The sequence below is a fragment of the Cetorhinus maximus genome, chromosome 6 (genome assembly GCF_964194155.1).
Source record: "Cetorhinus maximus chromosome 6, sCetMax3.hap1.1, whole genome shotgun sequence".
NCBI lineage: Eukaryota > Metazoa > Chordata > Chondrichthyes > Lamniformes > Cetorhinidae > Cetorhinus > Cetorhinus maximus.
In genome coordinates, this window is record NC_135884.1 from 130,301,080 (window position 1) to 130,317,051 (window position 15,972).

The 15,972-nt window shown below is 38.2% G+C and overlaps 1 protein-coding gene across 3 annotated transcripts in view; it reads left to right on the forward strand.

Annotated features, from left to right (window-relative positions):
• The window catches only part of wwp2 (WW domain containing E3 ubiquitin protein ligase 2), a 240,278-nt gene that overhangs the window by 199,260 nt on the left and 25,046 nt on the right, over positions 1–15,972 (forward strand). For 2 of the 3 annotated variants that reach the window (XM_078544500.1, XM_078544502.1), the window contains 4 exons: positions 8,072–8,206; positions 9,756–9,831; positions 10,984–11,055; positions 12,515–12,603. In XM_078544500.1, coding sequence (XP_078400626.1) covers positions 8,072–8,206; positions 9,756–9,831; positions 10,984–11,055; positions 12,515–12,603 — 372 coding nt within the window. The remainder of the gene's footprint in view (positions 1–8,071; positions 8,207–9,755; positions 9,832–10,983; positions 11,056–12,514; positions 12,604–15,972) is intronic. The other variant, XM_078544501.1, reaches the window with a different exon arrangement.

Here is a 15,972-nt window from a genome sequence, read left to right on the forward strand (position 1 = left end):
TTTTAAAAATTTAGCTTAAAATCTATTCATTGTTTAACAGCACTCCATGATTATGAAGTTTAATTTTCAGTTCTGTTGTTCATCAAATTTTATTAATCACATTGCCATTAAAAAGCCACTTCAAATGTTGATGTGAGGGTGGGAAAGTTGAAATACTCACTGATTGTAGGCTGTGCGGATATGGGGGCTCCACAGCACAGTTTTTGCTGGAATCAAGTGACGGACCACCAGTTCAGGAGTTCCACAGTAATCTGCACATGCCCAATATCCTGAAGCTGAGTCTCAGAGGGGTAATGGGGGCAAATAGCAACAGCCAGCTGCCAGCCCCCCGCCCCACAAGATTCACCCCATTTTTCATAATTAAAACTTGAAACATATTTTTAAAATTTGCAATAATCTTGATCAGATAAATCTTATTAAAAAGTCTTATTTCAAAAGTCTAAGAAACCATTTTAAAAAGTCATAGATTTTACTTTTTGGCAAGATTTATCAAACTTTTAAAAGGTTTTATGTTTAACAAAAATCAATTCATATTAATTTTCATTCAATTCTTTCTGGTGTGGACCTCCTTATTGAGTGGTTGTGAAGAGCAGGCCCCTTATGCCTGGAAATACCAAGTCTAAAATGTAAAATGTCATTAATATGTAATTAGTGGACAGTTAGTCCAAATTCGCACTGGTTCCGTACTTGTCATTTGAAGCATAGTGAGCCCTTGGTAGTAGCATTGGTTGGCTCATCGCTACTTTCTAATTTGCACGAGACAGTGACCGGAATTTTACGACTTTAACAGGGATGGGGCTGTAAAATGTGGCGAGGCATTTTAAACTTCATTGGCTTCAGTGGGAACGTAAAATCCTGCCGGCATAAAATTCTGCCCAGTGTGTGTGTTCATTCCAGTAGTTGCAGGGACGTACAGTGCAGCAAATGCTGAAGGTGCTACTGTTACTGGCACTGCAAAATCTGACCCTGGCCTTTGGCAATTTTTTTCCAAGGTTAACAAGACAGCTTCCTCCTACAAGCATCTTGGTGTTTTGGTAATTGAACCGCTAGTAATTGTGTGTGTATACATGTGCAAATATCAATTTGTTACCTCAATAACTTGAAAGTGGTTTGCATATAAACTTCAGAACTGTAGTTCAATCAATTATTGGGTAATTTTTGAAAGTGACTACAGTACTTTCATAAACATTCAGTTCCTTAATAATTTATTTAAAAATTGTTAAATCGTAGATCCAGGGTCACCTTTTCCTCCTAAACATACTACATTTACTCTGTCATGTCTCAAATTATACATGTATTGTATTCCAAAGTATTGTTCTTTTGAAAGAAATCAGTCTAACTTGCTGTTGATTGGACCTGAGTTTGAATCCCACCACAGCAGATGGTGAAATGTGAATTCAATAAAAATCTGGAATTAAAAGTCTGATAATGACCATGAAACCATTGCTGATTGTCGTTAAAAACCCATCTGGCTCACTAATGTCCTTTAGGGAATGAAATTTGCCATCCTTACCTGTTCTGGCCTACGTGTGACTCCAGATCCACAGCAATGTGGTTGACTCTTAAATGCCCTCTGAACAAGGGCAATTAGAGATAGGCAATAAATGCTGGCTTAGCCAGCAACACCCACATCCCATGAACAAATTTTTAAAAAATTAATACTATCTGTTTCCACCATCTCCCTCGGGAGCTTGTTCCATAGATTTACCAGTTGCTCAGTACAATAGTGTTTCCTCAGATGAGTTTTGAATTTACTCCCCTTCAAGTGTTCCCCAGGTAGGCAGAGGAAAAGAATCATCTCAAGTTCTTGCTCTGGTGTCTGTTTATTCAGTGGTGTGGGCTGCAAAGTGCACCTATGTTAATATTAGTTGAGAACACGATTGAACTCTCCTATCATGTTTCCATCGTTAAGTAGCTTACTAACGTTATCTATCTAGATTTGCAGGAGTAGTTACTGGGGCGAGGTGCTGGAGTTTTGCCATGTCCCAGCATGAGTCATTGCCTTTAACTGGAGGTGGGAGAAAAGTTGGAGGCGAAAAAAGTTGGCATTTGTTTGGCAGCAGTATGGTATTTAACTCTTATTTAGAAGGCCTAGTGTTTGAGCGCTGGTTTTGAAGAGCGAATTTGGCTATGTTCGGTAAGTATATTTTGCAGGTATTATCTCTTGCAATTGGTTGGGAGATTATGTCACTGCTAGAAGGAAAAAAGGAGCAGGGAAATGAAAGCAACAGTCCTACAGGTGGATGCAAAATGGCACTCTTGTTCACTGTGGAGAACTTCACTGTCCGCTGAAGGCTTGGATGATCTCCCTCCCAGTTCCCCACACTGAAGGGGAACAGGGCGGAGACTAGAAAACAGTTCAAAACTAAAGGGGGATTTTAAAAAGTCAAAACAAAACTACTGTCTGAACTCGAGCTCCTTAGGTTTAACTATTCAAATGACAACATCTGAGAAAAGTTGAACCAATCAGAGTAAGTGATTGTACAAAAGGGCTCACAGTCCTGGTTCACTAATTGTGCAGCATTTGTGTGCATCAGTTTAAAACTTAAATTTGACAGCCAGCCAAATGGTGGTCAATTAACTGTAATTACCAACAAAACAAACATGGTTATCTCAATTTGCCTGTCAGAGATCAGCAGAAACAGAAACAGCAGTTATGACAGCATAGCAGAAGTATTTTATAGTCATTACCACTCATTTACAAATACCCAATCAACATTTTTGCTAACCTCAATCAAGAATGGCAATTGAACCTACCAGGATTCTTTTTTCTCCAGCATGTGCTTCGTAATGGAGAATGTGGAGGGTGGAGGGGGGAAAAATCCCGTTCTGCTGGGTTCTTGTTTAGAGTAGGTTCACTAATGTAACCAGAGTGAATCTGCCTCTGCCTGTGTGTAAAAAATAAGTCTATTATTACACAAAGAAAATAACTAATGGGGCTGGAATTTATGTGCCCCCACTGGCAGATTTGAAGATGGGAGGGGGGACATAAAAATCCAGCGGGTGGCCCGTCTGAAATATTACTAATTGGGGGTTGGGAGAGGGGAGGCACAAATAGAACTGCCTGCCCTTGGATCAATTGAGGCCCTTACCTGGCCAAAGTTAAGGGCCTCATTCTGCCGCCCCCAGTATTTTACCCATGGCAGGGGAGGCCCCGCCATGCGGCTGGTGTCAGAGGCTCCCAGGGCCCATCAGAGCGCCGCCGCCCCCCCTCTTCTCTTGAACCTATTCCCCTTCCCCCATCCGAGACCCCTGACCCTGTACTTACCTGGGTCCCCCTCGGCATAGCGGGGACTTCCTATAGTCCCAGCAGTGGCCACCACGCCCAACGTGCGCTGTTGGGTCTACAGAGCTGCCGGCTCTCCGATTGGCTGTCAGCTCTCCAAGTTGGGATTTCCTGCCAAGAAAGGGACAGAAGTCTTGCCTTAAAGGAACTAACCCTGTTCCCAACATTACATTGCTGCTGCTCCATCTGTCGGGATCATGGGCCCCCTCCCCAACTTTTTAGGCCGGTGCGGAGGGGGGGAGGGGGGGGTTGGGTCTGCAGTGCCCCGTAAAATCCAGCCAATGTGTTTTTTAAAAAAGGGGTGCAAACTGAGGAAGCTACTTATGATAAGTTCCTAATTGAACTGCAGGATCTTGAGACCCTGTTCGTTCTGTCATGAATTGCAGTATAAAGACAATCACAATCTGTCGTACATAACTCTGGATTTCTTGCGTGATTATAGGACAGGAATCACTGTTTTTGCTCCCGACAAAAGTTGAAAGCAATTTTATAAATAGTCTTTAAGTTCATTATTTTTTGCAATAGGCAGCAGATTCACTGGAGTTGTACCATTTCTGTGTTAGTGTTTAAAGAAATATTACTATGCAATCGAAAGGTATGGATTAAGTTAATTTTTAAGGTAAAGTTAAGTTCTGCAGTATTTTTGATCATAATTATAGTCTATGATAGTTAGGATAGTTTACCCCAACTTTTGTGCCAATGCCAAACTGTTCACTTCAACTTAATGTCTGTGTTATGAAATAACCCTAAATCAGTATTATTGCTGCTTTGTCACATCATAGTTAATGCTGGCTTTCTGGGGTCAACCTATTGTTTTCTTTGTGATAGGATCTTAACTGCACTTTGAATTTCCTGGAGTTTAGCTTACAATAATACATACTTATGTTAGCACAGTTCCAGGGTTTGAGAAAATTAAAAAAAAAAGACCTTTCTTTATGGAACACCCATTCCCTGAGTGACAGACACAATTGAATTTCTGATGATTCAGGGGCCAGCGAAAGTAAACCCATTCCATAAAACAATCCTGCCTCAGTCAGGCTTGCCGTGTTATATAGCATACAGACTACAGTGTTAAAGTTTCATCTCTTGTGGTTGAATGTCTCTCATAGTAATATTCTGAATGGTTTCCCCTTGCTCACTTGCTTCTCTATCACAATGCAGAAATCCTATCTTCATTGCAGCAGGATACCAAAAATAGGTTCAAAGACCAGTGGACGGATAAGCAATCTGCGCGGATTTAATCATTCAGCCAGCTAAATTCACCCACAGCATTTTAATAGGGGTTCTCAAAGGAAATAACATAAGTTCACTTGGTGCCGAACTGCATAATGTGAATTTCCACAGTCCTGTTAAAAAGGGAAATTACCATGTTTGTGCTGCAGTGGATTTTACCACTGGTATTGGAAATGAAAGAACTGAGTCTCTCGCTAAGTCTAGCAAAGTGAATTTTGAATTGTGTAGTATGGGTTCCTGTGATGAATTACAAGTCACTTGCTCTAGAATTGGTGACTGCAGTATATCTTTTCTTATTTCCAAAGTATATTTAAGTTTTTGGGCAAATATTTGTGCTCATCAAGGCAAGGGATGTTTGTGACAGAGAATAGAATACTGTCCTATTTTAGACATCAAACACTCCCAAGTTTACATGCAGAGTGCTCCCATTGCCCAGCCTCAACTTTGCATCTCAGGAAACACCCTCTATTGGGCCAGCATGACACTTGCATTTCCACACCTGCCATGTCCCATACCCACTATAACTAGATTAAAACTATCAAAGCATTTCATGTAGTGTCCTAATCAACATCAGAAAAAGAGGTGGCTTTGATACCACCAATTCTTGGTGGTATAGAGTCAAGGTCCCAGAGGTGGAAGCACAATATGCTAATTTACTACGCGTCCAATTCCATCAAATTGTTTTACTAGCATTGTTTTGTTTTAATTCATATCTTTTAAAAATGTCTTTTTCCCCCATCTTTACATCTCCTCACTTTAAATATAGTACTTGCTAGCTGCGAATTTACCCCCAGGTCAGGATGGTGAGTGGCTTGGAGGGGCACTTCCAGGTGGTGGTGTTCCCATGTGTCTGCTACCCTTGTCCTTCTAGATGGTAACAGTCGTGGGTTTGGAAGGTACTGCCTAAGGAATCTTTGGGAATTCCTGCAGTGCATCTTATAGATGGTACACAGTGCTGCTACTGTGCGTCGGTGTTGGAGGGGGTGAATGTTTGTAGATGGGGTGCCAATCAATTGGGCTGCTTTGTCCTGGATGGTTCAAACTTCTTGAGTGTTGTTGGAGCTGCACTCATCCAGGTAAGTGGAGAATATTCCATCATACTCCTGACCTGTGCCTTGTAGATGGTGGACAGGCTTTGGGGAGTCAGGGGGTGAGTTATTCCGAGCCTCTGACCTGCTCTTGTAGCCACAGTATTTATATGGCTAGTCCAGTTCAGTTTCTGGGCAATGGTAACCTCCAGGATGTGATAGTGGGGGATTCAGCAATGGTAATGCCATTGAATGTCAAAGGACAAAGGTTAGGTTCTCTCTTGTTGGAGATGGCCATTGCCTGGGTCTTGTGTGGCACAAATGTTACTTGTCAGCCCAAGCCTGAATATTATCCAGGCCTTGCTGCATTTGGACATGGACTGCTTGACTGCTTCTGTACCTGAGGAGTCGCGAATGGTGCTGAACATTGTGCAATCATCAGCAAATATTCTTGACCTTTTGATGGAAGGTAGGTCATTGATGTAGCAGCTGAAGATGGTTGGGCCTTGGACACTTCACATGCTAGACCTTGGTGGGAATTCAAGAACCTTTTGAGATTACAAATTGAACAAGTTGAAAGCTATCCAATGGTTGAGAGTTTTTCTGTTGAACAGTCAAGTGATACATACCAAGAAAGTTGCAATTATGATCCCCAGTCTTTGCTGTATTGGCTGATCAAAGTTGGGTTGGCTGTTGGAAACTAAGTGCTTGGTGGGAAAGGTTTGCAACTCTGTCACTACCCAGTGATTCATGCAGGAAGTGTGTGAATATTGAGTGAGCACAGAATTGGCCTTAATTCCCTGTGCAGTTGAATAACTTGCTGGCATTCACTGTTGAGGCTTTTGGATAAGGTACTTTGTCTCAATGTGCATAGCACCTATGAAATAATACCCAGGAACATGCTGCTGAGTGGAGTTGCTTTTCTTGTAATTAAAATAATTTTAGCTTTAAGAAAAATGTATATTATAAACCAATATTCTCAAGTGGATTAAATTTGACAAACAAGCTTCAGTTTTAATCAGTCTACTGTTGAAGTTAATTTCATACTATTTCCAAGTTTGGGTATATTTGCCTAAGGCCACTGTCACATATTTTTGAAATCTGATTTTTGAAATCGTGTGTGTGCATCTCTTGTTACTCATTCATAATTTGGCAATGCTTTAGAGGCTACATCACTTACTATGATGTAATTACACATCAAATCATTGAAACAAACCTGCATATGAATAAGCTCAGTTTCCAGTTTGGTGTAACTATTTTACTGGAAGGCAAAATCATCACCAAAATAAGTAATTTCTGGTCTAAAGATATTAAATAGAAAAGTCTCTGAAGGTACTTCAACATGATCATTATATAGTCTGTCATTAATCTTACATCATATTAAATGTTAAAATATCTTTACCTGGAAAACTAAGCTGCTAACGACAGATTTCTTTGCACTATGTGGACTAAAGGGAAAACCATATTCTGAAACCATCAAGGTAGTGCAGCTTTCTTCACATCACTATGGGGAATACAGTGTCTCATTGCTTCTCTCTCTTTTGCTCTTTGGCTTCCCTGTTTCTGTCACTATTTCTGTTTATCGTCTTTTTGATTTCATTGTATTTTTAGTATTAACTGTTACTCTTATGTCTGCCTTTGTTCTGCTTTCCTTCAGCCCTTCCTGTCCTCTCTTCCGTTAGGAGGTTTAAGTAAATTCAAAAGATCGATGTTGAACATACAATTAGACTGGAAACAGAATCTATAACTCTTGGTATGAAAGATACCTAACAATATGGTGAGAAATAATAAATCAGTGTTGCAATGACTCTGTCAGTCAAAGTACTATACTTTTATGTGGCCCTGAATGATAACTGTAATGATAAACAGTATTGATTTCAGTAAAATTAAAATGCATTGTATCGCACTTTTGGAAACAGGTGAAAATCAAACCAAAATGCAGTGGTGGTCTTAAAGGTGCAATTAATATTATACAGTGACTGCCAAGAACATGAACAAAATCCCTTTTAATGTGCATAACCAGCTACAGCAGAAAGTAGCCGTTTGACCTTTTTATCTTTTGAAATATGCATCCCACTTCCTATACTTCAAATTATTTAACCCAAAATTTTGATAAAGTACTTTACATTAGAATTAGAGGAGTGTTCACAGCTATTGAACATTTCTGAATTGTGTTCTTAGGAGAATAAGCTGCAAACTTGTGTAGTTTTTAACTTAGTATTGAAATGCTACTGCAGTCTTGTCGGGTAACCTTGATGGCCCTGGATGGACTAGATCTCAATTTACTTTGGTAATCATTACTCCTATTGCATGAAAACAAATGGAAAATAGTTACTTCTCCTGGGGAAAAAAAACTGTTCAGTCATTTAGGAAGTGAGGACCTTACAGTACTTTACTGCTCATCTTAGTCTGTACCGTGCACAGTAGTGAAACGTGAAACTAGTTGATTTTCAATATGTTTAATTTGGTCCAGCTATTGTGCAAAGATATTCCTATTAAACGAGCTAAAATTGGGTTTTCATAGGATGATCCAAGAATCCCCACTGCCACCTGGCTGGGAGATGAAATACACAAATGAAGGGGTTCGATATTTTGTGGACCATAACTCTCGTTCCACCACCTTTAAAGATCCTCGAACTGGATTTGATTCCACCTCTAGGTAAATATGCTTTTTGTTTAGGATTATTGCAATTTTTTTTGCACTGTGGCAAAAATATGGCGAGATTACCTTTCCAGAATATTTGCATATAAATTGCAATGGTTCATTTTTATGATTTGCATATCGTATTCTGTGCTATTATTACCAATGGCAATTAGTAATTTAACGTTGAAAGCAATTAGTGGCACTGGGTTGAGGCTCGCTCCAAATGTTAATTTTGGTCATATCAACTCAGTGGTTTAGAGGGAGGCTGAAGAAGCACATATAATCTAACATTTATGTCCAATGTTATCTCAATTCTAAAATTAAGTGAACGGAAAGTTCAGTTTTAGAAGTGAAGCTCCTTCACTGCAAGTATCCTAACCCCAGAATCAGAACCTTTACTCATGTCTAAATTATTAATTGATCTTTAGACTTTGTCAGTTTTCCTTACTGAAGTGTTTAAAAAGAACACCAAACTTGAAAACCTTGCAAGATACCTTGATCTATCTTTAATATGAAATAAAATGAAAAAAGCATGGACTTCTGCGATCTTCATGTGTACAGGCATTAGAGACAGAAGATGCGTCAGGGTAAATGTACTGAATCTTATTAAAACCCGAACATGCATCTTTTCAATTTATCTATCAGCTTTTCACAGTTGAGATGTCATACTAAAAATCATACCTGAAAATTTCTCACTTGATGTCCTTTGACATTAATATTTTTGCTTTAAAAAACATCAAAACAAGGTTGGTTATATATAACAATTCAGAATTAACATTGCAATTCCTGTGGCTGTCCTCCTTTCTCATTTCTTCTCAAATAAATAGTCTCTTAGTCTGCATCAGGTTCCTCAGTTGGTATGTCAAGTAAACTCCTGCAAACCTTCTGGTGCCTGTGTTGCAGTCATAGAGACAGGTAGCAGAAGAACATCTCAATTTCATTTCCCCCCCCACCTTTTTCATGAAGTGATATATTTCATTGGTTGGAGAGAATTATCTAGTCAGCCTACCTAAGAACTAACCTGATTTATGATTCATATGGATGAGCATCTGGCGCCGAGACCTACAGCTATTAGGGTATAAGGAGCTCACATGCAACAGACAGTGGACTCTCCTCAGTAAAATGTTGACAATTAGTATGTGACAAGGTGGTGTATAGAAGCAGGAATAACTCTCACTAACCAGTGCCAACTCATTAACAAAGTCTATAATACTATGGATTCAAGACTTGCGTATTCCACGAGTTGACAGTTTGTAGGCATTACCTAGAGTAGCATAAAAAACATATTTGATTAACATACTTCATGCTTTTTCCTCTAAGTGCATCCATTGCTTATTTTTTCACATTTCATATTTTCATGATGTTATCTAAATTAACATGCATTTACATAGGTAAATCTTTTAAGTATCACTTAAATTATAGTTAGAAATTAAGTGCTATTCTGTTGCGTAAATATCTGAGTACCGGTTACAACATTTGCTTTGCTAACCAGCTTAAACTCCAGTTTGTTGTGGTAAAAGCAAGTTAATATCATTACAAAACTTCAAATTCTTAATAATTGCAGTGCTAAAAGTGGCTCTCCAGCAGCATATGATCGAAGCTTTCGATGGAAGTATCATCAATTCCGCTTCCTCTGCCATGTAAGTATAATGCGACTGAAAGATAAAGAATTATAATTTATTTTCGTATTTTTGTGACGAAATGTAACACGGAAACTGTTAGCATAAAATTAATTACTGCAAATATACTCAACAAAAATTAATGATTGTAGTGATACAGTTTCAACTTAGTTTTTCTAGAGGCAGCAGCCACTATCCCTACAAGATTATTCAGCTCATAATAAGATTTCTTTTTAAAAAAATACTTAGGACTTTGCATGCTATTTTATTGTTGTCCCAGAGTGAGTTGACAATTATATTTGGTTGCTGGAAGAATGGAAACTGAACGTGTAATATAAAAACAAAAATTGATGGAAAAACTCAGCTGGTCTGGCGGCATCTGTGGAGAGAGAAATAGAGTTAACGTTGAGTCCAATACCTCTCTTCAGTTCTGAAGAAGAGTCAGATTGGAATCGAAATGTTAACTCTGTTTCTCCCTTCAAAGATGCTGCCAGATCTGCTGAGTTTTTCCAGCACTTCTTGTTTTTATTTCAGATCTCCAGCATCCACAGTATTTTGCTTTTATTTAACTGAGTCTTTGACTTGTGGTTCTATTTTATTTTGAAAATCATGTTTACATCTTCGATAATGCAAAGCAGCTTTGTTGGAATGAGCTGACCAACTGTGCAAAAATAGATTTGAGAGGCAGCCTTTGGAACTGAAGCCATAATCATATTAGTGGCTCTTACTTGAATATATAACACACGTGTTAGATGTACATGGCATTTGAGGTTTAGACAAAATAAAAATACAAGGTTTTCTTTGTGGCATTTAAAACTGATTTTCTACCTCTTTGCAACTGGGATGGAAAACTTTTCACAGATTAAAGGAGAGATTTCACAGTTGAAACTGGAATTCGAACACTGAACTTGAAATCTATATTCTTTGCTTTTTTCCTTTTTTCTAAAGTTAGAGTTCGATTCATATGAAGAAATTAAATTATTTAAAATCCCTCTTAATGGTGCTTTTCTGTACACTCCAGATTTAAGGGGAAAAACAAATATCCTTGAAAAACCTTGCCTTTTCAACCTGGAGATCAATAGATTTTGCTTTTAGGGCTCTGTATATATAGAAATTTGTATTTTTTCTGATAAAAGTGTTCTCATTTTTGGTGAATGTTGATTGTTATTTCAGTCCAATGCATTACCAAGCCACGTTAAAATCAGTGTCTCCAGACAGACGTTATTTGAGGATTCCTTTCAACAGGTAACAAACATTTTAAAGATTTAAATGCTAGAGATAAAGAATTTCCCTACAGGCAAATTTATAGCTAGGACTGAAAGCAACATTGTGTATTCATTTTTTATTTTACAAATGAAGATGCAAAGATGTATAGGTGAGCCTTAACTAGCCTGCACTCACCACTCCCGTCCCTGAATTTGGTAAGCACCCACTCTTATGAGACTTGCTTACTGCGATGGGTCCAAACTACTAAGTTATATCAGCAGTCATAAAATGACAGTTGTTGAGAAATCTCTCTTGGAAATATCATGTTGACCCCACCCCCCCACAGCAACTTAGAATTGGACATATTCCTGAAGGTTCAATTACATGACATCTTATCATGATGTCTGATCACATGACAATTCCCTGCATTACACTATTGCTATTGCATTTTTGCTACCATGTGTGTCCACATACCATGAGCACTTTCCTCTAACTGTTTCATCTGAAACTTTTCTGAGTTACCTGTCACTTTTATTACAAACATCTGTCTACTTATAGGCAATTGCTGCTGCTAAAAGCTGCCTATTTCTGTTGTCACTATTATGCAAGAACTAATTTTTAACTAGCAACCTATAAGTTGTGGATTTATGCCTTTCATCGGGCTGAACTTTATTTCTAACCTCTTTCATGTTATTAGTTACATTGATGCAGATATCAACATTTTTCTTCTGTCAACTTACTGCTCACAGTTGTCTTTTACATGTCAAATTTGCTTTCTCTTTGCTCTTGCTAGTCTGTATCAATATAACATTTTTTTTTGGTTCTCCAGTTGCTTTTGTCACTCCCCCATGCTGTCTGCTTTTGATTTTGACTTTTCATCTCTCTTGACTTTACCACTGCTCTCATTTTCTTACCTAAACAATGTGTGTGACAGAATAAGGATATTGAACAAGGCGAAGAATGGGGCGACACTCCCACAATTGACTTTGGCCTTATTTGTCTCTTTATTCTTTTGCCTATTTTCTTCTGCGATGTGCTTTGCTTGGGTTAGAAAGTATATTGATTGGCAGCAAAACTTAGGTTGAAGTCTTTCCAGTGTACAACTTGAAGCACTTATTAAATGGTTGTACTGTTGGTTACTGATAACATGCAAAAGCTAAATTAACTAAGTTGAATTAAACATTGTTAGCTCCTAATATTCAACTCAGTAGCATTGAACAAAGGAGCTCTCCACATGCAGTTCCTTATATAACATGATGAGCAATCATTGTCTTTGTGTGTGTGTGTGTGTGTGTGTGTGTTACGTCTGTGTATCAAACTATACAATCACATTTTTTGAAAATAAAATTCTTCAATTTAGATTAAATTAAAAATGGGAATAATATTGTCACTCTTTAATTTTTATTTTTTATAAATGTAAACTGACAGAAAAAGGCCCTGACTTTTATTTCCTAACTGATAACTTTTATGAAAATATTTTGAATCATTTAACATACAGATAATGAACATGAAGCCATATGACTTGCGCCGTCGGCTGTATATAATAATGCGTGGAGAGGAGGGTTTGGATTATGGAGGTATAGCAAGGTGAGTAATACTGAAAGAGTACAATTATTGGCACGGTAGCTGGGGTGCTTAGCTGAGTCACAAGATTATGGTTTCAAGCTTAACTAGAGACTTGAGCTCATAATGAGAGAAATGCAGCATTCTCAAAGGGGTTGTTTTTCTTTTGGATCATTTAAGCTAAGGCCCTATTGGCCTGTTCAGGTGGATAGAAAAGATCACAATGCACTGTTTGGAGAATAATGCTGACTTTGTGTAGTGCCTGGCCAATGTTCTTTGCTCAACCACCATCAAAAATAAATTATCTGGTCATCCGTTTATTTGCTTCTTGTGAGATATTGCGTGCAATTTACTGGCTGTGTTTACCAATACAACAAGAATCCTTTGATTGTGAAATGCTTTGGAATGCCCTGAAGACATGTATGGTACAATATAAATGCAAATTCTTTCTCTAGTAATTACATTGTGGCCAAGGCCTACACTCGCAACAAAAACTCAACTGCTTGTTTAGTGTCTATTTTCAGATGAATAAATGTGATGATTACACTGTGATGTGAAGACAAAATCTTTCAAACTTCCAAACATGTTTGATAAATTCAGATATAAGAAAAACACTTTTATAGTGTCTGTCACAATATCCAGACATTTCAAAGCACTTCACGTACAGAGAATTATTTTAGAATCGCTGTCACTGCTATTTTGTAGGCAAGCATGGCAACCCCTTTTACATAGCAAGAGGTTCATTACTACAAATGAAAAAATGTGTAAAATTTTGGAAACAAATTTATATTTTGTTGTGTAAGCAATAGTTAGATCAAGTCACTGTTGTGTTTGATCCCTGTGGAGAGCTCACCAAACATCCCCAATGGAAGAAACAGGAGGGCAAGATTTCAACAATCAAACCAAAATCAACATAAATTAAACATGAATTAACAGGCCAATTCTATTCAATATAAACTATAAATTACACTTTAAGTAGCCAATACAACAAAGATCTCATAGATTTATTGGCAGTCCCCTTAGCATACATGGCACTAAGCGAAGCCACAAAGTCCTTCGCAACTCTGTCTTCCTCAGATAGAGTTCAAATCCTTTTCTTCCCTCAAGATTCGGTCACCTCCAACAGCAGTTTTACTCCATCTGAGTTCCACGGAGACGGTCATCACCAAAATGACGCACTTCTGCAGAACTTCCTTGGTCTGGTTCATGACAGTCTTCAGGTTTCAGCCTTTTCAGCTGTTCCCCACACACGCAGCTCCCCACAGCCTGTCTATTTTGACCTCCTGCTGAAATCTGATCTTTGAGAGCTTCACCTTCTTTTCTCGGTCCAGCTTTCTTTTCCTGGCAAACTGAAATCACAGTCTGATTTCCCAGAAGTCTCATGTCATAGCCAGGAATCCAAAGTTACAACCCCCCTTTCCCAGGAACCTGAAGTCTTGGTTTCCCTTTCAGTTAGGGACTGTCTCAAAATACAGGCTTTGAAGCCAAAGTTAGTGGAGATGACAGCTAGCACATGCTTCCCCCTTGGTCTTGCAAATGGCAGATTTCATCACAATATTCATATTCTAAATTTTTTCTATGCATATAGAGTTCTGCAGATTTCTATTAACTCTTGTTAAATGGTGTGTGCAACTGCAGAGTTATGTCTTGAAATTGTTGGGCAAGGGTAGCTATTTGACAAAATGTTTCCTATGTAATAACTTGATGAAAATTAGCTCCAAGCTCTATGCAAAAATATTTGGTAAATGCTGGTGTCTTATAATGCATTGCAATAAAGAAAACTAATTTCAGGTCTTTTTTGCAATATATAACCACACACTCCTAACTGATACAAGAAAATTGATGCTTCTCAAATTTCAGTGTCTATTAATGGTGTAAGAGATGATTTGCATTAGTTTTGAATGCAAAATATATAAATTATGTGCAGCATGTTTAGTTTTAGATATAAAAATGTACACAACTTTAGCAGGCAGTTAGCTGCATGAAACCCTTTTAAAATCTTCATTAGAAACTGCATAATTAAAATTTTGATCACTCATTGTCATTGTTATTCTGAAATATGTGAGTTTAAAATTTCCTAAACGGGCATGGCCACTAAAAGATCATTTTTGTTGATTTTATCACTCTATGTTTTCTATAATGGTGAAGCTTTTAATGCAGACTGCTGGATATGTTTCTGTTGTTTTGTATTATCCTTTGTATGAGAATGTTGGTTTTCAATATTACTATTCTTTCTTGGTGGATGAAGTGTCTGTACATAGAGTCACCATCATCGTTTCCTGCAGCCCCTTTCACTCTGTGACCTACCAGTGGTTTTACCCTATGGTAGGTTACGTCATGCTGTTCTACCACAGGGTAGAACCACGGACAGGCTGCTGAGAATCTTCCTGCATCAGTGGAAACCATTTGTCTCTGTGCTGAGGTTCCTCCTCCTTCTGTAACTTTTTGTGCTAGACATGTTAGCTGAAACTGTATTCTATTGATAGTTACATAAGGATAAGTATAACTTGATTCCAGTCAACCTTTTCCATCTGGAGACCAGGTGGACTGAACAATGCAGTATATTATGTTTCTGTCGAATTAAAATTTGAAGATCATTATTACAATGAAAACAGTTTTTAACTTCAACATTTTCTTAAAAAAACAAGTAATTGCAATTTTGCTTGCGGCTTTACACTTTACCTTAACCAAATTATGTACCTTTAAGGTGTCCTGCCTGCATTGCTCTGCCAGTGCTCTGTATTGACATTCCTGTGGGACATCCAAGAACAGTCTAGGTTGTTGAAATCTCTGATCTTCCTTCCCTTCCTTTAGGAAAGGGCCATTGCTCCCCTGTGGCCTAGCTGAGTTTGGAAATTTGAAAATATTAGGAAATTGTGAGGAAACGCAACACACATGTGAGCCAGTATATAGGTACACCAATGAAATCAGCCATCAATGTTAAACCTGAACTAATTTCAATAAAATTCAACACAATAAAACTATGTGACTTGGTGAGTGATGGAGTCTGAGTTCGAGAGCCAAGTCCTGCGCAGGCTAATGGGATGAAAGTCTGCTTTGTCTATTGGTTGCAAATGTCCCATGTGAATTTAATTGGACACCCAAGTTCCTATGGGCATGGAGCCACAACACAAAAATGATCCCAATTTGGTAATTAATGCTGTTTAACTTCGAGAAAGCACAGGGCAGGCAAACTGGAAAATACAACGTTGGTTGAATAGTGAGTGTTTTTCTGTGCTAAGAATTCAGGCATGTTCTTGAGACCGTGTGAATGAAATTTTACTTAAGTATTTGTACCTGACCGGGGAGTGTTTGATGCTTCAGTTTTTGTTTATTCGTTCCTGGAATATGAGCATCACTGGCAATGCCAGCATTATTGCCCTACCCTAATTG